The sequence below is a fragment of the Nyctereutes procyonoides genome, unplaced genomic scaffold (assembly GCF_905146905.1).
Source record: "Nyctereutes procyonoides isolate TBG_1078 unplaced genomic scaffold, NYPRO_anot_genome, whole genome shotgun sequence".
Taxonomy (NCBI): domain Eukaryota; kingdom Metazoa; phylum Chordata; class Mammalia; order Carnivora; family Canidae; genus Nyctereutes; species Nyctereutes procyonoides.
In genome coordinates, this window is record NW_026575042.1 from 28829627 (window position 1) to 28854503 (window position 24877).

The 24877-nt window shown below is 41.8% G+C and overlaps 1 protein-coding gene and 1 non-coding gene across 4 annotated transcripts in view; one reads left to right on the forward strand and one right to left on the reverse strand.

Moving 5' to 3' along the window:
• The window catches only part of NEK11 (NIMA related kinase 11), a 236405-nt gene that overhangs the window by 192401 nt on the left and 19127 nt on the right, over positions 1 to 24877 (forward strand). For all 3 annotated transcript variants that reach the window (XM_055321436.1, XM_055321435.1, XM_055321437.1), the window contains one exon: positions 2336 to 2432. In XM_055321436.1, the coding sequence (XP_055177411.1) occupies positions 2336 to 2432 (97 nt within the window). The remainder of the gene's footprint in view (positions 1 to 2335; positions 2433 to 24877) is intronic.
• LOC129507445 (U6 spliceosomal RNA) lies at positions 24258 to 24360 on the reverse strand. The gene has a single exon (XR_008664012.1). It is a non-coding gene; the product is annotated as a U6 spliceosomal RNA (small nuclear RNA).

Here is a 24877-nt window from a genome sequence, read left to right on the forward strand (position 1 = left end):
CATGACAGTCCAGAGAAACAGAAGAAAGAAATCAATTTTTCTCTTGTTTTTGAACAGGGGGCCTTGCACTGTCATTCAGTTCTGGGCCTCACAAATTATGTTGCTGGCCAGTCTAGAGCCTTATCAAAATGTGGCCCCAGGACCAACAGCATTGATATCAGTTGGAAGCTTCTTAGAAATGCAGAATCCAGGTCCTACCCACACATACCAAGATAGAATTTACATTTTAACAGGAGCTCTGGGTGATTCATATTAAAGTTTGAGAAGCAGCGGTCTAGAACACACTCTGGGATTCAGTGACTCTGGGATTCATTGAATAAGGTGAAGTCTGTGCTTCTAGCCCAGTCGTTTTCATCATGATTGCTAAATGTGTTGTCCTTTTCTTTGACATAAAGCAACTGCTATTCATGGTGAAAGGTGGGATGGAGAGGAAAAAGCCTGGCCAAGAAGATAAACTAAAAAAGGAATTGCTCTGAGCACCAAGCTTTGCCAGCCCCAGTGCTTGAAATGTTATTTGCCTTGCTCTCTACTCTTGGGTTCATGGCTTAGCATCTTTCCCATCAATGCTGAGAGCCCTACCGAGGGGAAGAGTGGCCACATTAAAATAAACTGCAATTCTCCTGGAAATTTCCTTGACCTTTATTTGCATGAGTCTTCAGGACTTGCCAGCTCTCTGGAAGAGAAGGGAAAGCAGCACCTTCTTTTCAGTCTTGGCAGAACTGGTTTTTGAGCTTACGTTTTACTTGGCATGGTGTGGTTATTGTTTTAGTAACTTCAGGATCTAGGAAAGATGATTATAAAAAGCAACCGACAAGAACATGAAATGAACCCCCCCCCCATGCCATCTCTCCTCCTCACAGAAGCCTTCCTTGGGGAGAAGCAGCTGTCTGGCCAGAGCTGGTGGGAGGGAAAATCTGAAATAAAGCTTCCGTCTGATGCCAGGGAAGGCTGAGGCAGGTCTGGCCTCAGGATGTGGAAGGGGAGTAATCTCCAGGAGGGAGCAAAAGAAGAGCAATCAGTCACTGGCACTTGTGTCTTAACGTGGGGGCGTAACTGGTGATGTACCAGGAAGAGCAGGTTGTTAATTTAACTATTTGTGAATGTGCCCTTTATAGAATTCGTACCTGTTGATCTGGTAATTCTGCATCTAGGGATAGAGGCTGAGAGGAGATCTGACGAAGAGTTAAATGTTCATCTCGGTGCTGTCCATAAGAGCAAACAGTTCAAAACATGTCCTCCAAGGGTGGGGGGTACAAAAGAAGGGTGTATCTGAGGAATGTTAGAATTTGCATTTAATTTTTTAAACTTAAAAATATCAGAAGAAAGCTGTACTAATATGTGAGATGAGAATTGGCTCTCAGTCCCTTATCTGGTCCCTAAATCAGACAGTCACATATTATAAGAGATCAGGTGGGACGAGTGGGAGTATCACAGCCCGAGTCCCTTCTGGGGCAACTACGTGGATATAATTTATAAATGAATATCAGGGCGTTCAATGTCTTCTCCTGATGGAGTGTGAGGCACGTAGTCAGGGATGTAAGGAATATACGAGGAATATTCTATCCCAGTCAGGAATGACCATGCAAATCCAACTCTGGTTGACCCCAGCCCTCGCTCAGGGGCCCACCTTAGCTTCTTAGTGGGAAGTAGTGTGGTTTCAGCTGATGGACTATTTCTTTCCCTTCAGTCCAACATGCCTTGTAAGAGCCTCCGGGGCATATCGGGAGGACCTGTAGCCTTCTCAGCAGATTTCCTAACACTGCAGCTCTCATTGACAACGCTTTACCTCCTGAACCCAGTTTTGGTTTTCTGCTCTATTCTGCTGAAGTTCATGGCTGCAGATGACTGCCCACCAGCTCCGGTCAGCATCTTGCTTTCCACTGCAAAAAAAGCCATGTTCAGGTGTGGGATTAAGATAAAGGGAAAAACTAAGCTTATTAGAAAAACTGTCTCAGTCATCGAAGCAAATACCACACCTGCTGTGCTGGAGACTGCCGGAGGCTGCTCAGGAACGTTTGCTTTGGCCATAGATGCGTTTCCCTCGAGCTTTCTAGTATAAAGCCCATCTTCTAAATAATGGTGTTCTGTTTAAATAATCCTTTTGGAGAGAGGCTTAGTCCTGGAATTCCTTGTGCATATTAAAACTATAAATAATCTTGTCATTAGGAATAAATCTCCTTAATGTGCATGTCATAATTGAATTCATCTCTAATTAATGTAGCATTACCTAGTGGCAAAGGTGGATTAACTTCTGTTTTCTGATTGCCCTTGAATGTTTCCTCCAAGTTGCTGGAGGGCTGATGAAGTCAGTAAGGCCTGTGCATTGATTTTTCAGACACAAGGACCATGACCAGCACAGCTCCAGACATGTCCCCGGGACCAGCAACATTCAACAGCACAGTGGCCAGGACCAAGATGAGACACATGAAGGAGTAAGTGGCATGCTGCTTGACCCCTAGGAGAGTGGAGTGTTAGAACATATTGACAAAGAGTCCTATCCTATCATGTAGCGCTGCTCCGCTTGGTCTCCACAAAAATAACAGCGATGCTCTTCTAGAAGCAAAGGTGAATGGAATGTGTAAAAACTCAGTTGGAAAGGCCTGAATCTACCTCAGAAACTGCTGCTAAGGTCTGAATGTGTATCTACCCCCTGCCACCGGCCTCCCCCAAATTCAGACGTTGAAACCCTGACCTCCAAAGGAGAGGGTATTAGTAGGTGGGGCCTTTGGGAAGTGCTTAAATCATTAGGCCTTGTGAATGGGATTAGGGCCTTATAACAGAGGTTCCAGAGAGCTCCCTAGCTCCTTCTGCCATGTGGAGACACAAGGAGAAGGCGCTGGCTCTGAATCAGGAAGACGGGGTCCTCTCCAGAAGGCGACCATACTGTTGCTTTGATCTTGGACTTCCCAGCCTCCAGAGCTGTGAGCAATACATTTCTGTTGTTGATAAGCTTCCCAGTCTATGGTATTCTATAGCAGCCCTAGAGAATAAAGGCAGCACCTGTTACAGACTTCCTGGCAAAGAAAGAAGAAACACCCAGGTTCCTAGTCTAAATTTTCCTGTACAGTTCATGTCTCTAGATTGAGGTTGGCAGATTCTCTCTGTGGGGGGCTAGATAGTAAATAGTTTCGGTTCTGTGGGCCTTACAGTTTCTGTCACAATTACTCAGCCTTGCTGTTGGAACAAAAGCAGCCTTAGGGGCGCCTCAGTGGCTCAGTTAAGTGTCTGCCTTGGGCTCCGGTCATGATCTCAGGGCCCTGGGATTGAGCCCACAGGCTCCCTGCTCAGTGGGGAGTCTCCCTCTCCCTCTGCCCCTGCCCTTGCTTGGGAGCACACATGCTCTCTCTCAAACAGATAAATAAAATCTTTTTTAAAAAGCAGCCTTAGGTAACATATAAATAAGTAAGCATGGCTGTGCTTCAATAAGACGTTATTTCAAACTGAGATTTGAATTTTGTATAGTTTTCAGGTATCACAAAATATTGTTATTTTGATTTTTTTCAACCACTTAAAAATGTAAAAACAATTCTTAGCTCACAAGATGTACAAAAACAGGTGGCAGGCCACAGATTTGGCCCGTGGGCTCTAAAGTTTGAAGACCCCACCTACAGATGTTCCAACTCAGAAACTTCTTTCTAAAATCGACTTCCTATATTGATGGTGAATGAATAGTTAGGAAAGCTTGGCAAAATGAATAGTTAGGAAAGTTTGGCAAAAATTATTTTTCAATCGATTCACATTTATATTGCAACACTACACGTCATCGTACAGCTTAATGTTTGAAAGCAAAGGAGAAAAAAGTGCTGGAAATTATTTCTAAACCAAAAGCTGGTAATGTATTTAGATACTTATTGTTTCAAGTCCTGCTTAGGTCTGAGTGGCCACATAGTAACAGAGTTACCATGGCAACAAAGTGATGCCCAGGAACTGGAAGGAAGAGGGAGTTTGGACTAAACGTTCCTGCCTCTGCCTGCTTCCACTTCTCTTTGCTTAGGAGACTGTGGAGAAGCCTTTGCTAATCTCCCAGTTCTGATAATCTTCAAAGAAAAGCTACTCAACTATTTTGCTCTTAAAATTTAATAATGTGGTGTTGTCAGATGCTTGATCTAAGACTTCATTACTCTTGCAAAGTACCCAACATCCCATTTGCTAATGTATTATGAAATGCTTTAAATAATTAAAATGAAAGTAGTTTTGGCAACATAAATGGCAAAGATGCGTTCTGGTGATTTCAGTCCTAGTATTTTTTTTTTTCTTCCTTGTTGCTTGACTGAATTTGAATTTGAACTGGGTATTTTCTGGCTTATGTTTTAATGCAGGTCAGTGCAGTGTGGATTCCCTCCCCATGGTCGGTATTGCTTCTTTGGCAGAATAACCTGCTGTCCCCTCGTATCTCATGTAACAAGGCCCCATACCATTCCAGAAAAGATGAAAAGGAAATTGAGGCTATAGGGCTGAGTATCTTTTGAGGTCGTAGTGTTTCCTGTTCAAAGACTCAGAATACAGCCAAAAGAGAGGGGATCTTGCCATTCTTTCACATTCTTTGCACCGTAACATAGTGTGTGCTCTGCATGTGGACACAAGTGTTGGGACACAACGAGAGATGAATTACCTTTATCCCAGGGAAATTACAATGCAGAAAAAGCACCAAAATTCAAAGTGGAAAGCTAAATGACCACGCAATGATTTTGTAGGATGAGGTAATAGTTAAGAAAAGCCACTTTTTAAAGAAAAGTGGGATCATGGCCATGTGCCAAATGGAGTAGATGGTGAGAGTTTCAAGGTCAGAAAGTGAAAGTCAAAGAGGCCACTGGGTGAAGTGGGAACTTGGCCTTGTCCTTAATAGAGAGGTAGGATTTGGAAAGGTAAATAGAAGCGAGGGGAGGCTGGAGAACGATAGATTTGGAGTCAATCATGGCTTCACCAATAAATGGTTTTCTGATCTTAGGCAAGTGATTTTTCAAAGGTTACGTTTCCTCATCTGCAAAATGGTCATAATATTATTGCCACAGTTGGGTCCCCGGGAAGATGGGCTTGGAGATGGGGATTACTGTGTGGGAGGTTTGTGAGGGAGTGTTCATGAGGCCAACACATGTAGAAGGAAGGGGAAGGAAGTGGACTGGGCGCAGGGACACATCAGGCTGTGACAATGGACCCTATGGAGAGCTCTGAAGTGGGGATGGCCCTGCAGAGCTGTCCTGAGTTGGAACAAGAGGGCCAGACCTTTACAGCCCCGGGCCAACCAAGCAATGGATGTGGGCTCTCCTAGGAAGGGACTGTGACTGAACAAGATATTCTTCAGCCAAGGCTTTCCACCAGTGGTACCTCCGCGACTGGAGAGCACCTGCAGGGCCCACAGTGATGAGGAAGTGACATAATGCAGATAAAACTGATACATACAAGGGGCTTTAAGTATCAAGGATTTAGTACCTATCATTAAGGAATAAAGAAGATAGCTTCTTATAAAAAAAAAACTATAAGGAATGCAAGGGGTATATTTTAGGGATCCTAATTGCATCAGGTTAATCATGTTAATTTTTTAAAAATTGATTTTGAAAAATATTAAGCCTATAGAAAAGTTTAAAGAATAGTGCAATGAATATGCTTCACCTAGATTCACCAGTTAACATTTTTGCATAATCTCTTCACTTCATATCTATATAATGTATACAAATATTTATACATTATCATAATTGTTATTACCATGTCATTTGAGAATAAATTTTATTCATCATGATTTTTCACACTTAAATATTTAAGTGTGAAAGTCCTGAGAATATGGACATGCTCTTACATAACCTCAGTAAATGATTAAATTTAAGATATTTTACATCAGTATATACCATGTAATATACTGATCAACATTCAAACTTCAGATTGACCAAATAATGTCCTTTATGCCATTTTTTTTTTCTGATCCAGGATATAAGCCAGTTTCACACATTACATATAGTTGTTATGTGTCTCTGGTGTCATTTATTTAGAAACAGTTCCTCAGTTTTTGTTATCTTTCATGACACTGACATTTCTGAAGACTACAGGTAGGTTATTTTGTAGACTGTCCCTCGATTTGGCTTTGTCTAGTATTCCTTTATGATTAGATCTAGGTTTTCCATTTTGTATGATATCCTATATAAGTGATACTGTGTCCCGAATTTTTTAAAAGACTTATTTATTTGAGGAGTGGGTGGGGCAGAGGGAGGGAGAGAATCCCAAACAGACTCCACATTGAGTGCAAGCCCAATGTGGGGCTCAATCTCACCACCCTAAGATCATGACTCGAGCCAAAACCAAGAGTGAAACGCTCAACCGACTGTGCCACCCAGGCTCTTCTCCTGATTTTTTAAAAATTTAATTTGGAAAGTTACAGACATACAAAAGTAGTCAGAATAATATTATTAATCCCAGTGGACTCATCAGTCAGATCAACAATGATCAACTCATGGTAAACCTTGTTTTATCTCTACTCCCAACTATTATCCCATGTTACTCTTAGAAGAGTCCCATTCACCATATTTTGTCATCCATTAATTTTTCAATTATATGTGAATTTGAACCTGCTCTCTGACATCTCCCTTTTGGATGTATGTGAGGTATGTCAGACTCAGATGTCCATTCGAACTCCTGATTTCCCTCCCAAATCTGTTCCCTTCCCCATCTTTACATAAGTAAGGTAAGGTCCAGGGAAGAACAAACCTTCTGACTCAGTCATCAATGCCTCTAGAGGTTTACTGTGCGATGGTTTACTGGTATCAGGCAAGTGGCTTCATCATCTCCTATTGTGAGAAATCAAAGCGCTCTAAGGAAATTGGAGAGTAATATGTGCTGATCCTAATGCCATGTTTCTTCAAGTTCTCCCAAATGGGAGACCCTGAGGCTTGGTGAACACTATTATATGCAGTGGCAGGCATAGAGCAGACCCTAACATACTGGTCAGGAGGGGGAAGGTATGGGGCAGGGAGACAACAACTGCTGGAGTTCATATCACTGCTTATTATTACTAGTGTGTACCCTTGAACAAGTTACTCAGCCTCCTTGTGCCTGAGAGTTCTCATCTGTAAAGAAGAGCCAATAAGGTTCCTACTTCATGGGGTTGTTGTGAGGTGATGTCATGTTGAGATCATGAATGTATGAAGTGCACTTAGGGACAGTTCGTGGCACATAGTAAGTGCTCAGTAAATGTTAACAACTTACAATGAGACTCTCAATATATATATGGTTACTTCCTTTTGAAAAGCCCCAAGTGAATTATTTGAAGGTATTGGCATGTGTTAGTCTACTAAGTGATGTTTTATACCTAAGGGCATCTGTGGGCGAAGAAGCTGTGAAGATATTTATATAGTGGTATTTTTTTTAAGCATGCAAAAAGAAGTGCCAGTTCTCTGGGAAAGTGTTATGAAGTTGTTGAATATAAAAACCAGCCATTTACCATCAGTCTCCAATACTCAGTTTCCTGTCACAGCTACTTCTTAACTCCTGCTGGGAGACCACTCCAGAGATGAAAATTCCTGCTGGGGGCACAGGCAGCACTGAGCTCTCAGCAGCTGTTAGGTGGTGCCACTCATAGTCTTTAGAAAGTCTGCAGAATCACAAGAAATCAGTATTGACTTCCTTTCTAAGTGGTTTCCATGCACACTTGAAGAGAGATTGTTATTCATATATGGATGGATGGATGGATGGATGGATGGATAGATGGATGGATAGATGGAAGGGCCTTTGTGGCTCTGTGGGCCCCTGTGGTTTCACAAGTCTCCTGAAGCTTCTCCTCTGCCCTGAGGGGTTTTTGGATTTCTGTTGACAAGAGCTTTCTTTACCTCCATTAGCTGGCTTTGATTCCAGACCTGGTTCCAGAATGGTGCAGTCGATCAGCTTCCAGCTCTGAAGATAGTAGGTGACACATTGTTGCTAAGGGATCAATCCTTTAACCCACACAGGCCAATGTATCATGCCACAAAGGTGTTTTTCAACCTGAATGAATAGTTCTCCTGGCCTTTCTATATCAAGTAATCTCACTAGAGTCCTTAGCTTTGCTACTTACAGTGTGGTCCATAGACCAACAGCATCAACATCATCTAGAAGCTTCTGAGACATGCAGAATCTCTGCCCTCACCCCTCCTAAATTAGAATCTGCACTTTAATAGATTCTCTGGAGATATATTAAAGTTTGAGAAGCACTGAATCCAAAGGATTTCACCCTGAGGGAAGTTTGTTACCAGAGTATGAGTTGGGATCCATTTTTTTTTTTTTTGGCGAGCCAGCCAGGAGGGGATCCATCTTAATAAAAGCCAAATATATAAAAATATATTTATGTTTTTAAAACCTCAGTTTTTTAGACTTTTTTTTACTTGTTTTCTATTTTTTTTTATTAAGGGAGATATAATTATATCTAATAAAGCTCACCCTTTTTAGTATTAGTTCTATGAGTTTTGACAAATGTGTAACAATAAAATTCACTTTTTTTGGTATATAGTTCTATCAATTTTGTTAAGTGCGTATAGTCATATAACCATCCCCACAGTCAAGATTGTGGACTAGTTTCTTTTTCTTTTCTTTTCTTTTCTTTCTTTCTTTCTTTTTTTTTTTTTTTTGTGTGTGTGGACTAGTTTCTATAGAAGTTTATAGAACCTCTAAAAATTCCTTGTGCTTCCTCTCTGTAACCCATTTCTCCCATCATACCCTACTCCTGGCAACCATTGATCCATTTTCTGTCCCTATAGTTTTATCTTTTCCAGAATATTATATAAGTGGGCTCATCACTTAGCATCATAGGCCCCAATTGTAACTGGATGGTAGTTGTGGATATAGGCCTAGATCTATGAATAGTTATATGAGAGACCCTTGTAGTAGTTCTGAATTCCTCTGTTCTCCATGGAATTGTCACAAGGAGAGCCAGGTTTGGGGTATAGTTTCAGATATGTCATGAGCAGTTGTCCTGAAGGTTTGGGGACTCACTAAGCCTGCCAGTAGAGGGACTCACTACCCAGGATACTCTGAAGAGGAACTTCTGGTTTCCCTGTCAGGGATTTGTCAGGTTCTTGCAGTGGCCAAGAGGCCTTATGGGAACCATGGGGGTAGAGGTGGACTCTACTGTCCTGTCAGTGGGACAAAGTTCTAGGGATGGGATCCACCTAAGACTCTGCCTGAGAATGGGCACCCATGGAGAAAGCCTAGGGGTCTCCGGGAGCTTCTGAGCCCATTTCTCCAGTAGGAAAGTCAATGTCCTGAAAAATGTCTCAAAGTCTAGATTTTGGAGTTGAAGGGAAATAGCCAATTTCTTTTGGCTTAAGAAATTTCCTTGTTGAGAGGGATGGCAGCTCTTTGTGCTCACAGCTCTAATTCACCTCTACATTGACAATTCATGCAACAGGGCACAAGAAAAACAAAATATTTGTCTGTGTGGATGTGTGTCTCCTCTTTGAAAAATACAACGACACATATATCAGGCTTCCTGAGGTGGTTCACAGCTCACTGATATTCTGGTCTTTTTTTGAAGCCTTTTTCCCCCTTCTCTCTGTTTGATTTTAGATAGTTTCTATTGCTCTGTTTCCAACTTAACAAATCTTTTCCTCTGCAATGTCTGGTCTGCTATTAATTCCGACCAGTGTATTTTTCATCTGACACACTGTAGTCTGGCTCTACAAGTTTGATTTGAGTCTTTTTTTTTAATGTATATATCTTCATGTCTTTGATTAACATGGTCAATATTTCCTCTAGCTACTTGAACAAGAAGAATACAGTTTATTTAAATGTCCTCATCTGCTAATTATATTTTCATTATATGTAAATATATATATATATATATATATTGTAATTTCTGGGTTGGTTTTGATTGAATCTGATTTTTTCTCCTAATTTTAAGTAATACTTTTCTACTTCCTGGTATTCCTGGTGATCTTTGACTGAATGTCTGGTTTTGTGAATTTGACTTTGTTGGTGCTGGCTATTTTTGTTATCCCAGCAAGTCTTGAACTTTGTTTTAGGATTCAGTTAAGTTCCTGGGAAACAGTTTGAGACCTTTGGGTCTTACTTCTGAGCTTCGTCATGTAGGACCAGGGTAGCCTTTAAGCTAAGGCTGATTATTGCACATTACTGTGGTGAGACCCTTCTGTATACTCTACCTAATGGCCAGTGAATTGTCTGGCTTAATAATAAAGGACATTTTGGCAAGTATGAAGAGGCACTCTTCCTGGTCCTGTGTGTGAGCTCCAAGCACTTTTCTCTTTATAGCTCTTTTCCCTGGTTCTTTCCTTTGCCTCAGTAATTTCCTCACATGCATGCAACCCATCTATATTTAGCCAAATCATTAGTCTCTATATGGGTATATCAAGGTTTATTTGTTTTAAATATTTAGAAATTGCTTCTTTTTATTACTTTTGTTTCTTAATTATGTAAAGAGGTTCCATGAGTCCGAAGTCAAATCCATAAAAAGGTATATTTAAAGAAGATAGCTTCTATCCTTGATTCCCTATCCTATCCTCTCTCTTCTCCAAAAGGGAATAATCTAAAAAAAAAATTATGGATCATCCTTTCATTTGAAAAATATATTCAAATAAAGACACCCTCTCACTTCTTAAGAAATTGGTAGCATATTATATACACAGTTTTGTCTACTTAGCAATGTATCCTAGAGCAATATATCCTTACTTCATAGTAGTATGTAGTGTTCTCACAGCTTCCACGTTGTCCTTTGTGTGGATGGCCTGCTGTTCATTCACCCTGTGCCCTAGATGGACATACGGGTTTTTCCAGCTTTAGCTTTTACAAATAGCACTATAATGAATAGCCTGTACATTCATCTTTTTTATCTCCAGTTTATCTTTGAGTTAAATGTTTAGGGATGGGATTGCTTGATCAAAAGGTAAATGCATATATAATTCTTGTAGGTAGTTCCAAATGCCATTTTGCATTCCAGCCAGCAATGTATGAAAATGCATATTTTTTGGTTTCCTCACAGAGTATGTTATCAAACTTGCATTTTATGTTTTCTATTACCTTCCCCCCTCCTTTTTCTGCCTTCTCCACCATCCCCCCCCCTGAAACTTTCTCTCTGTCTCTCTTATAAATGTAGTCTTTCACTTTTTTACTTTGCTTTTGGTATATTTTTTGGAATTTAGGAAGTTGTATTTTCATCTCTGTCAGCAAAAAACACTTGAGAGTCAAGTACAGAAAATGTCTCAAAAATCTAGATTTGGAGTGGAAGGGAAGAAGCCACGTTTGGTCTCAGAGTTCAGTTGAATTTTCCAACCCATTTTACCAGCAACATTGTTTATTGGGAGTCAATGGTGTTGCTCACATGGATTAACAAAAAGTGATACTTTGGGGGGGTGGGGGGGTGGGCAGGGGTTAGACATTTAGCCCGTGGCTTTTGTGTGAATTATCTTAATGAGGTGAAGGAATTCATGATGCCCTAACTCCTTAACATGTAGGAGGAACACTTTTCCAGGACTGTTGATTTTGTTGTCAGTGGTCTTAGCTGATGAACACCTGGAGCCAATGTAGTGATGCCCAGATGGGCACTGCTCCCCGATAAGAGTATATATATATATATATATATATATATATATATATATATATATATAGTCTTTGTTGAAGAAAGTGGAAAGCAAGGTATTTCTTATGGAGCTGCCTAGTGCCCTGGTATAGTTCATGAGATGCACTCACCACTTACTTGTGTGGTACACCCAACACAGCCACTTCGATGCTCAACACTGGTTAATGTATTTGTGTGTGTGTGTCACAGAGGCCTGTTCTTGGCCAGATGGCACTAGATCTTGTGTTAGCTGCTGTGGTTGCAGAGCTTTCTTTGAGTGCTGCAGGGCTATGGAGAGTTTCCTGCCAATTTCATTTATTGAGCTCTCATGTCAGCTGTTTGGAAAGGTCAGAGCACAGCCCTGGCTGAGTACAGTGATGGGGGGGTAAAGTCAACTATTTAGAAGCTGCAGAAGGCACCTTGAGGTTCTATAGTAACCTTGAGGTCAAATGTAGTAATTGGTTCAGACTCCGCTAACTGGCTCAGAAGTTCTTGAAATTTTTCTGTCATTTTCAATCACAGAAGACCTTGACCTAGGAAGGTCAAACTGAAGATGAGAAGCCCACGACCTTTATTGTCCTTCTCGTTAACCTGATATACAGCTCATCGTGCAATAGCAATTACTTGTAAAAATGATGGTGGAGGACTAAGCACTTGCTAAAAATGCTTCCAAGATGGAGTTGCTTGAGGTTTGTAAAAGTATCAGCTCAGTTTTCTGAATTAGACCAAAGCCATAGCAATGTTTATATGTTTATATGAAGAGAAGCTTTCTGTCTTTCTTTCTTTCTTTTTTTTTTTTTTTTTTTTTTTTTTTAGAAGCTTGCTTTCAATACACAGAGATGTAATAAGGGAGCTAAGACACCCTCTGCCACATGCAGCTCTCACCACCTACCTGTGGGATGGCAAGACTCCATTTTATAAATAAAGAGGTTGTATTTCAGGAGGTTAAGAAGCGTCCCCACCGTCACACAGCTAGTACATGGCAAGGCTGTGTTTGGAATAGAAGTATGGTTAATTCTAAGACGAGTGCTGCTAACCACAACCAGGGCTGGATGGTGCCAGTGGGAGCCAAGTGATACAAAAACGTGGGTCCCATCAGGAACTCTAAAAGAGCCTTTTAAAAACCACAAGCCTTCCACAGGCCTGTGGTCATGTTCTAAAACCTACTTGTTCTCATTTTGCAGTTGTAAGTATTTGCCACCCCACTTTAAAGGTGGAAAATCTGGAGCTACAGAAAGGCCAAGTGAGGCCCAAGGCCAGAGCTAGCTTCCAGGCTCAATCTGCCGCCATCAAATCCTTGGCCCTGTTTGTTTCTCACATGCTTTTCTGAGTTGATGAGTATTTGATATCTATATTTGACTGCATCCCATCCTCTCAGACTAGGCTTCTCTTTTGTCCAGTATATGTATTTAATACAATTTCAGGATTTCCAAGTGCTTCGTGAATAAAGCTCATTCTATCTCACTGATTGAAATGACCTTTCAATGTAGAAATAGATGAAGTGATCTTCTCTTTTTCACTTTCCAAATCTCATTGAAGAGGTGTTAGTTATGCTTCTGACGTTCCCTTTCTTTAGTGAATGGTCAGTGTCAGGCAGCAGCACTTCTGAAGGAACTGCTGATTGAAGCCAGCATTTCAATCTCAAAACAACAAACAAAAACTTGTATGTAAGGAAAGCTGGTGACCAGCAAATGAGGGCTTCTCATCCCAAGAGCCCTGGTTTCAAATCTACATACGAGGTTTAAGAGAATCTTTACAGAGCTGGTCAGACTTCTTGCTCAGCTCTGTCAAGGTCTACAATCAATTAATTATGTTTCTCTTAAGAATCTGTTATGTGAGGTGCTAAGTGCTGTGAGGCGCATAACAGGGGAGACACCTTACACCCTAGCTAAGGACACTGGACACTTGAAGTATGATTCACAGACGGGGAGAAGGTCAAGTGCCTCCTGAGTGGAGCCAACAGCCAGGAGGTTCAGAGGAGGGGCTCAGCTCTTCCAAAAGGTTGGATGGGTCCACGCCCTGCTCAGATGATTTTTTTCTCCCTCACGTGGACCTGTTACATCCACTTCCCTGGCCCAGGAATGACTTAGTCCCTTTCTATGATGGAAAAGCTCAGCCTCTTAACTGCCAACCCACATGTCAGCCAGTTTGTTCTTGCCTCTTAGATCTAGGCACCTTTGGTTCAAGGCCTAAACCCACATCCCATGATAGTTCACAGCCCTTCCTGGGAGTTCTGCAAATCCCTACATGTTCTGAATATCTCATCTTCTGCCTCCATTGTCCCCATTCTGCACCATATTGGTCTAGACTGAAAACCTAACCTCTTTATCCATTTCCCTTAACCAAATCGTCTGAGAGGGCAGCAGGCTTTTTTGAAGATCTGGAAGCCAGTGATAAAGGCTTCATGTCACAAAGACTTAAGCAACTTCAAACTAGTCACTTAGGCATCCCTGTTCTTAAAGAAGTGCTCTTTAGCCACCTGTTGCAGATATACTCACTGGAAAGCAGGCTCTGAGATGATTTTGCTGGGAAAGTTTCTGGCACTGGGACTGGCTGTCTGGGTCTGTACAAGTTGGGGGTGAGAAGGAAGCCGAACTGGGCAGAGGGAGAATCTGGGCTATGATACTGTCTCAGCAAGGCCTCGCTGACCAGATGGGACGTGCTGAAGTTGGGACGACCTTGCAAAATTGTCTCAAGTTGAGTCGAGGGGGCTGAGCTTGAGAACCCTGTGCCCACCAGTCACTGGCTGGAGGACCACAGAAGGGGACATGTGCCCTGGCACGAGAGCAGTTCCCCGGGGGAGGGGGGGGCTGCAGGCTGAGGGCTCCCTGCCAGGGCCACTCCCCAAAGCTAGGGAATGAGATTTCAGTATAAAGGGGCCCAAAGTCCACTCTTGTCCCAGAGGTTTCCATCCCCAGTTTTGCTCAATTTTTCCAGCATTTTTTGCTTTCATCCCTTTCTCAGGAGCAAAATAAAATGTTCTCATGCCAAGCATGTTAGCCATCCCTCCACAACTTGGGCTTTTGCTCACATCTGTGCCTTCAGGATCTCACCTTCCTGAAAAAGTCTTCTCTAGGTATTTTTTCTAAATTGTGTGTGTGTGTGTGTGTGTGTGTGTGTGTGTGAGAGAGAGAGAGAGAGAGAGAGAGAGAGAAAGAGAGAGAGAGAGAGAGAGCTGAAGCTTAACACATGTGCACCCAAATTCCATTTGTTCCATTTCAGTAACAACAGGAGGCATCATAGGTAAACCGCTGTAATGAGTGGAGGTGGATTTTAGGATTTTAGTCAATCTGAATTTGCAACGTGGCTCCTTTTCTTACTCTGCAGTCTTAGATAAGCCCCTTTACTTCTCCAAGTCTTGGTTTCTTCACCTCCAAAATGTAGAAATAATTGGCATAGGTACTAAATATCATCCTATTTACTACTAAGTACAAACACTTATTACTCAATAAATGTTCTCCTCTCTTTTCATACCTCTTTCTGGATCTTCCAATGGCCCCTCGGGAGGCCCCCGTACTTTAAGAGTTGATGTCTAATTGGCTATGAAATGATTATTCTGTCATTTTTTTCTCTACATAAAATTGAAATCCTGCTTCCAAGCAAACAGTCCTAAAGGTGGCCCTTTAGCTATTGCCAACTACAAAACAGAGGTCCAAGTCTGGGGAGTGGAGGCCAGGTAGAAACACAAGTTCAAGTACTACTTAGGTAAGAAGTATCAAAGCTTACCCAGAATCCCTTGTTTACTCTTCCTTGCTTATGTATTTCTTTTCCTTGTAGAGCCATAAATCAAATATGTTACATGTCTTTGATTTCCCTTGTAGTAAATTTGTACTTTTCCCAGCTGGGGCAATGAACATTATTTTGAAACAATTAGCACACTTAGGATAAAAGTATAATAAATTAACACAGCTGTTCCTATATTTTTTTGAAATACCTACAATCTGTTTGATGCTGGAAACCCAAAACACCACAGGTTAAATAGGAAATCACGTGTTTATTGCTGTATTTGTTGACTTTTGACTCTGATAGTTTTCAATTTTTCAAATTAGAAAAAGAAAGCATGCATCCCGGCCCTTTCAATTCCCAGCCACGGAACAGGCTGTCACATCTGGGCTCCCAAGTCTTAGGATCTTAGGAAGAAAGCAGGCTCCTTCTGACAGTACGGTATGAGATATTGGCAAATATCTAAAATAATAATCTAAGCAAATGTTATTTTCGATTCTTGATAGGATGGCAGAGTCAGGGAGTTGCAACTGTCCCTTCCTTAAGCCCCTCTGGCTCTGAGGGCCACAGGCAACCATGTCACCCCTGTGTACCCTGAGTGTGCCAAGGGAATAGCCAGAAGCACTCTGGGTAGAATCGGATACAGATTAATGGGCAAACCTTAGAAAAACTGAAAGAATCCCAGAGTCATAGTGTTTCCAACACCATGTGAAGGAGGGATTTTCTGTGCACCTATGCCCATGGAAACTAGCTGGGGCGGGGGGGTAATGGGAGCAGGTGTGCTCCTTGGTGAGGCCCACGGTTACCTCCTCCTGCTGCCACCAGGAACATGATGCTGGAGCCTTAGCACACCTTGTCATCATGCATCCAGACTCCAACAAGTCTGCCTACCTCTATAAGAGCAGAAAAGTGCTCACTGGAGAAATCAAGGCCTTCTTCATCTACTTCTTATCCTGCACCTATTTAAGGATCAAAAATAGCCTCCCAGGTTATATCAGGTTCCAAGAAATATGAGCCAAACACTCAATCAGCAAGTGTTAGCCCTTGTTGCCTTAGGTGGCATTGACTGAGCCCCTGTTGTTTGCAAAGAATAATGAAGAGAGAAATAAAAGACAGTTTTGCCTTTGTGAGACTGCAAATCTACTTTACTTAAAAATTTATCCTCTCTTTGTCAAAAGGATTTGAAAATCGAATTACCAGTTGACGAATAAGAATAGCATGCTTTGCTGATCACAGCTCACCACTAATACCTGAGGGAAGTTTATTTAATCCATTGTGACATCATATGTAACATACAATAAGACTGAGAGAATAACATATACGGAAAATGAAAATCAGAAACAGAGTGAGGAAGCCAATGTGTGACCCTGGTTGCTGTGGCTCAGTGTATAGTGTGGCCCTGAGCTTCCAGAAAGTCAAGTCAAAAGAGGGAGATATGATACAATTTCTAGTTCTCATTATCAGGAACGTGAATGTGGGTCCTTACGGAAGACAGGGCCCTCACATGGGGTTTTATACATGGCATACTGCGTAAACTCCTATCCTCAACCATCCTTCTGCAGGAAATGCAGACATGGATTTTATAAAGGTGGTTTCTTCAATGAAATAAAAAGCTGTTTGATGATTACCTAAGCCATGTAGTTTCCTAGGGGTCTAACTCTATTTAAAGGTAAAAGTTGGTAAAAGAATTTACAATCTGTTGGGGATCCCTGGGTGGCGCAGCGGTTTAGCGCCTGCCTTTGGCCCAGGGCGCGATCCTGGAGGCCCAGGATCGAATCCCACGTCAGGCTCCCAGTGCATGGAGCCTGCTTCTCCCTCTGCCTGTGTCTCTGCCTCTCTCTCTCTCTCTCTGTGTGACTATCATAAAAAAATAAAAATTAAAAAAAAAAAGAATTTACAATCTGTTGATTTTAATTAGAATTAAATGTATGATTCTCATTGTTTAAATTTAAAAAAATTAAAAAATATATATGTGACCCTTGAAGAAGGGATAAGAGCAAAACTGAAGGCAGATTTTTTTTTAAAGATTTTATTTATTTATTCATGAGAAACACACACAGAGAGAGAGGCAGAGACACAGGCAGAGGGAGAAGTAGGCTCCATGCACCGGGAGCCCAACGTGGGACTCAATCCTGGGTCTTCAGGATCAGGCCCTGGGCTGAAGGCAGCGCTAACTGCTGGGCCACCGGGGCTGCCCAGATTTTTTTTTTTTTTTTAAGATTTTATTTGTTTATTTGAGAGAGAAAGACAGCAAGAGAGAGCATGGGCAGAGGGGAGAGGGAGAACCAGGCTCCCTGCTGAGCAAGGAGCCCTATGTGGGGCGTGTGATGTGGGGCTTGATCCCAGGACTCTGGGATCATGACCTGAGTCAGAGGCAGATGCTTAACTGACTGAGCCACATAGGCGCCTCTGAAGGCAGATTTTCATTTAAATCTCTGTGGAATAAATGACAGGGATGCCCTTGGCTGATTTGATGAGTATGTTTCCCTACTGCCATGCATTAATTAACTAATAGTGTTTTGACTTTCTATTTTTATGGTCAGCTCCTAATCAAGGAGTGTTAAAGAACAATCACTGTTATAGATGTTCTGAGAAAAGCAGAACACAGAATAACATCCAGTAGTAATTTAACATGGAGTCTTATCAACCTCTGATCAAGGTTTCTGCTCAGTTGCTTTGCCCATATACTGCCAGTAGAATCTTATCCATAATAGCCAGGAAAATCTTAATATAATAAATCATGCAGGTGTTTCTTAACTCAGAACTCTTTAAAATCATCTCAAGGATTTGTTTGTGTGATCAGTGTTATCCTCTGGCATGTGAACAATTTATGAACACAAAATATAAGAGCAAATTCTGATGGCTAAATGAGAGAGTGCAGAGGATGAGAGAGAGTGAGCACATAAACTTCCATCTCCTTCTCTAAGAATTGGGATTACTCTTTTACAGTAACTCTTCCAAGTCTGGTCTAGATTTTTCTTCTTATATGCTACACATTTTGCTGGTATTCTTCTGCCTGTCTCACTCTATTCTGGACTAGGATGATCTACTCTCTTTGTATCAGGACCCTTTTATAATTTGCAGAAGTTATTTATACTTGCAGCTGAGGATTCTCAAAATTCAATTTAAGTGCTATCATTGTTGGCTCTTTTTTAGTAACTCATGCACACACTAATGCATTCTATAAAATGGTAGGGGCTAATCCCCCTGTTTGCTTGGCCTGTAGCTCTCTCTGATATCAGGACTCTTGTTCTTTGCATGAATATTCTACTTGCCATGGAACTCATTGGAAGACACCCTTTCCCACTTGAGTCTTTGGGAAAAACCAAAGTAACACAAGTTGGGCCCTGAAATCGAAGTTTACTTAGTTTATTTAAAAAGAAGAAGTTGTCATTGGCATAAAAAAAGCCATTTCCTCGTTGAGATCCAGGCTAAAGTGGATCTGCCCCTGTCAGAGGCATGGACGCCATGACACTTGCTAGGAGTCACTATAAAATGGCCTCCTCTCCCCCTGCCTGCAATAGCATAGGAAGATGTTCTCATTAAACACAACTTCCAGAAAATGATGTTTCCATCCCCCCCCCCCCCATGACACACCAAGATTCTTTAAAGACTGGGACATTTGGGTTACAAGACAAATACCTTCTGATTTTGGGTTTTGTAACACTATTATCTACCTAAGTAGAAGAACAGATAGTGAATAAATTAACTTAGGACACGAGCCTTTTGCCCAACAGCCAGAAGAATGCTACAGAGAAAACTCCCTTCATAGTCACAAATGCAAAGGTAAAATACTGAAATCTGAGAGGCAGATATGATTGTATGATTTCCTTATTGCATTTTGTCCACAGGAAAAAGATACTGAGATGACTTGACAGGATTCTTTGGTTCATTGACGATTTCTCACACAAAGATTAGGGTGCTCAATAAATAACCAATGGATGAACGAGTGGATGAATGAATGAAACATGGGGGCATTACAAAAATGGATTTCTTCCTTACTGCATCCTCAGATCTCTAAAAGGTTGCTCAGGAATCCCTCATAATCCCCTGGCTGACTGTGAGTGGCTTATGGAAAATGGCTTTCAGGGCAGTTTTCAGATATGCATGGGTTTGTTTTCTCTGGATAGCATGTAGGGCTGCAGTGAGATGCAGAATTTTCATGTGAGGCTTGACATAAGGAGTTGAGAGGAGACAGTGGGCCTTCAAGGTGAATTCTCAGGACTAGATGAGAGATATTGTAAACGACATCACTGATAAATGATTTTGCTATTACCTTCTAGAGATTTTGTTTTATTTTTTCAATCTCTTTCATCTCACGGCGGGGGGGGGTGGCGGCATTGTTTGTTATTTGTTTTTAATTTAATTTTCCTTTTTAAATGACAAATATACTATCAAACTTGGAAGTGCAAAGCAATGGCAGAGGCTCTGGCATTCATACCTTTTGAGTGTCTGCTCAGCAGGATGTGTTTCTTGGCTGCTTCTGAAAATCAATAGAAGAAAGTACAGTGTGTATCTGTGCAGAAAAATGACAAGTACAGGGACAGACAGTCACATAACTACATATGGAGGCATTTTAAGCAGTTTGTGTCATCCAGACTCTGCTCTAAAATGAGGTTTCCAGCTGCTATTGTCCGTACCCCTGATAGGGTGCCTGTAAATACACAGCCCGGCGTCTGCTTCCAGCTCCCCAGCATGAGCACCACAGGCCTCCTCAGCCAGGCTGTGGAGAAAGAGGCATCCACCGGCCCTGTTATTTCTTTCCTTTTGTGGACTCCACTGTGGATCAGTGGGGTCCCTGGGATCCCTCATCCTCTGTTACATGTACCCAGAACTGTAGCAACCCTGTGGATTTGGAAGCCTGGAACTTCCAAATCACTTCTGTGACTTAACCAGCTCTGTAGTTCTGAGCAAATTGCCTAAACTTTATGAGCCTCCTTCTGCTCCAGAGCAGGGGGAAGATAAAGTTGCCTACTCTTGTTTATTATGAGCCTTGAGTTAAATGCAGTAAAGCATACAGAAGCACACAGTTGTACTCCATGGTGTTGACTGAATATTGATGAGTGATTAATGTTTAGGAAAATGGGTGATTATGCAAGAGCAGAAGTATTTATCAACATGCTAAGGCAGCAGATTTGTCACTTGGAAGGGACATTCTAGACCAGCATCGAAAAGGATATCATTGAAGAGTATAGTTCTTGCAAACATTTGGTGTCTGCAAAGCAGTAAGGTCTATTGATAAACATCCTAGAGAAAGTGAAGATTTAGCAAATGTTATAAATCACTGACTGCTGCTTTATTTTTTTTTTTTGACTTTTTTTTGACTTTTTTTTTTTGACTGTTACTTTAGAGAGCTACTGGCTAATTGAGTATAATATGCACAAAGACTAGAGATATTTTAAACCTATTTTTTATTTTTAAAACTGATTAATTTATCAGGAAAATATTAGAAACTGTCATAAATACAGGTAGGTAGGTAAAGCTCAGAAAGTAACCAGACTATAGTCACCCAAGAACTTATGAGTTTTGTCCATAGAATTGTAATGACCCCAAAGAAGGTACCTAAAGCCAAACTGGAGGAAGAGTTGGTTGAGGATGTGTAATTGCCCTGAGACATTAGGAGCTTGGTTTCTGGAGTCAGGGTAAACTCCAACTTTTTGCCACTAAACAATTATATGACCTTGAGCTAGTTGCCTTATGTCTTTGAGATTAGTTTTATCATCTGCAGACAAGAGACAGGACATAAGGAGTATGTACAGTCCTCACTGTGTTATAGACAAAGCAACAAATCTGAAATGTTTCCCGTCACTGTTGCCATATGCAATCTTGCTGTTTTAAGCCAACACAGACAAAGGGATCTTAGGAACATGCATGACCAGGACTTCTACAACACTCAGTTGCTTTTTTCCTACAGTGCCAGTCGTGCAAAGTTCTGGTTATAGCTCTGCCCCCTGAGTGGACATCTGAATCAAGTAGCATTTCAACATCATACTTTTACTAAAAATAAATGAAATGGCAGTTTTCCCACTCTTATTTAAAAGGTTTTCAAATCAAGCTACATTTACTTTTTAGTCTGCTATACAGAGAAATAAGTGTCAGCTGCCAACCCAACAATACTGGCATTTATTCTTATAATGATATAGAAGTCTCTTCGTCTAATTCATACCTGGAATTCTGGTTGTGAATCTCCAGAGTCATCTCCAGAAATCTCTTTTTTGCTTTCTCACATACCCGTACCTGATTTAATGTCAAATTGTATAACAAATCTTATAGGGAAATCTTCTATGCTTAGAGAATGCTATGTCTTGGAAAGGAATCCTGCCCAGCCTTTCTCAGCATGTCTAGCAGTCAGAGCCCTATTAAGGGGGAAAAAACACTCCAGTTATTTTAATGGAGAGAATTTAATATAGAGTTGTTGTCCAAGTGTTAGGGGAACTAAAAAGAAGACACTGGCATATCATGGAGCAGCAACTGCAAGGAGCAGCTATCACTACAGGCCAGGAGAATAAAATAAAAGGAAGAGGCTGGGACCATGAAAACCCAGAGGCTCCGAGGAAGGGCCGGTGATGCAGACCCCCGAGAAGGCACCATTGCAGGGCTCTGCTCCTGTTCTGAGCTTGAGAAGGGGTTCTATGGGGGGGGTGGTACCTGGAATTTGAAGAAGGTGACGGCCACTGGTGCTGGTGTCTGTGAAGGGAAGCCATGAGGCGGATGTGCAAGGGTGGGAGAAACCATACACGGAGTCAGATGCTGCTGGTCAGAGATGTGCCGTCACTAAGGCATCCTCTGGGACTGGAGACCCAATCCCTCTTTTCTCCTCTGGCTTTCCCCGAGTCTCTCTAGCACCCCTTATTACTAAAGGTCAATAGGGAGCAGTGGGCAAGACAAAATTGCCCACAGGGTCTTGGGTCCAGCGTCACAAGACCGAGATCAGAAGAGGTTTGGAGCAGAGGCAATAATCTGGCACCACCTGCCAGGCCATCGCACATCATAGGCATTTGTGAAACAGACCTTGTTCCTGTGCTTTTGCTTGTCCTTGAAGCCTGAGCAATTCCTTCAACTTCTTTGGTGGGAAAGAGCCTTGACATTGAGAGGTTCTAGGACAGGCTCTCTCAGCTCCCATGTTCATATTCTTTTAAGTCATTAACACAAAAACAAAGATTTGTAGGGCTGTCTATGCGTATTTATGTAAAGGTAACTCTCAGAAAGCTGTTGGTTTTCTTTCATACACCAGGTAGACAGTAGTTTTGTGGTTATTATAAACACACAGTTTCAACAGCCTGATTTCTTGAAAAAGAGAAGAGACATGCGTCTCCGATTTTTCTATTCAAATAAAACTTTTAATGCAAATGAAAGCATGATTCAAGCATAAAAACAACCTAATTGCTAATCATATTTTTAATGACCACTTATTAGAGCAAAATTTAAAGTGAATACAAGCATATTAGAGATTTTTCTCATGTTTCTTTAATTGTAACTATCACTCATAACGCTAACCTGGTGTGTCCCTCCAGGATTTAGAGAAACACACCCTTTTACTCACATCCAACCTAAATGCAAACAACAGCCTCATTGGGTGACAAAGTTCTTAAGACCTGCACTGCTTCTTGTCCTTTGGTTTTTTTTTTGAAAAGGAGACCATTCATTTACTACTTTCCCTAAGGCTCCAAGCCTGAGCTCTTGCTTGTGTGTGTGTGTGTGTGTGTGTGTGTGTGTGTGTGTGTTTACTGGTAACTTCCCTTCTCACTGTCCTTAGGCAGAGACTAAAAGAAGGGAAATCTAGGTGGGCCAGCATCAGCCACTGTCTGGCTTGGATCAGAGAGGTGAAAAATGTTCCTGTCAACCTCAGCTTGTGAATTTTTAAAGCTAGCATTTGTACTTCCCTTGATTTACAAGGACCGATGGCAAAGAAATCATCCCACAGGAAGAATTGAATATAAAAATGTCCCGATTCCCAAACATACATCAATAATCCTAGCTTTGCCAGAATGTAACATTTCAGAAAACATTTCTGTGGAACATGGACAAGTTGTAGAGGAGCTTTAAAGTGGTTTAATTCCACAGGCAGTGGTGATGCCGTCAAGTCCCGACTGAAACTGCTTTAGTGCTGGGCCTTTGGGCAATAGTTCCATTATGCTGTCAGCCAGCAGGGAAAGTAGTGAGGTGGGGGGGGGGGGCTCATGCCACCAGCTGCAGCTAGTGGGTGCCCTCAGGACTGGATTTAAGGTGGGCACTTGCCACTTAGACCTGGGACATGGCCCGCAGCCCCAGGCACTCTGTAAATGAAGGAAATGTGGGGGGACTCTGTGGGGCATTGCTTGAGGGATGAAGCAAATAAGATATGATCTGATCTCAAGATCAGGGTTCCTGCAAGAGTTCCTGCAAAAAAATCCACATAGGTGTGAATGCAGCATTTGTTTCTTCCTGGTGTGAGTGTGAGCCAGGCTGACTTGGGTGGGTGAAGCAGTAGTCGTGGAGCAAGCCAGCCCATGACTTTTATCACCTGGTATGTAACATTTGCAAGAGGCATTCTTGGCTCTCAGGAGTAGTGCTCACAGCCCTTGCCAGTGTTACTAATGCTCTGGCCTGTTGTTTCGGGAAGTAGGCTTTGTCGACTTGAGTTCTGTTCCTTACAGTGTCGTCCCAGACGACAGCGCTGCCTGGAAGCCCACTGGAAATGGAAATTCCCAGGCCCTGGCCAGACTTACTGAATCAGAATCTGTATTTTTACACAAGCCCCTCAGGTGAATCCTGTGCCCAGGAAGATTAGAAGTACACATCCAAACTGCCCTCTCCAGTGTGTCTGACTTGCCCCACACCACAGATTTCCACATATTCCCCACAACATTCTGCTTCCAAGTTTTTTCCATCCTTATTGAGGTATATTCAACACAACATTATGTAAGTTTAAGGGGTCCCACGTGATGATTTGATATATGTATGTGTTGTGAAATGATTGCCACAATAGGCTTAGTTGACACATATCACCTCTCACAGTTATCATAAAAATATAAAGGGCTTCACAAATTTGTGTGTCGTTCTTACACATAAGCCATGCTAATGCCTGTATCATTCCAATCTTGCCCATATGCTGCTGAAATAAGTGCTCTGCTTCGAGCAAGAACCCATTTCCTGCTTTTTTTTCCAGTTCTCTAAATGGCACATAAATTCTTCACTGGCCTTCCCTCTGGTTTTCCCTCTGTCTCTTTTCCCATTAGATAGAATAATAAAGATGGAAGGACAGAAGGAAGGGAGGGAGGGAGGGAGGAAAGAAGAAAAAATGAAAAAAAGGAAGGTGGAAAGGAAGAAAAAGTAGGAAGGGATATAGAGCAGGGAAGGGGACCTCATTTAAAACTGTACCATAGTAGTGTCGGAGTTCATGAGCTCTATTTCAATACATACGCATACACACAAATACAGTTGACCTTTGAACAATGCAGGGGTTCAGGGTGCCAACCCACCATGCAGTGGAAAAGCTGCATATAACCGTTGCCTCCCCAGAAGTTAACTACTAATAGCCTACTCTTCACGGGAAACCTTATCAATTACATCAATAGTTGATTAACACATATTGTGTATATACGCTACATATAGCATTACATAAGTGTTATATACCGTATTCTT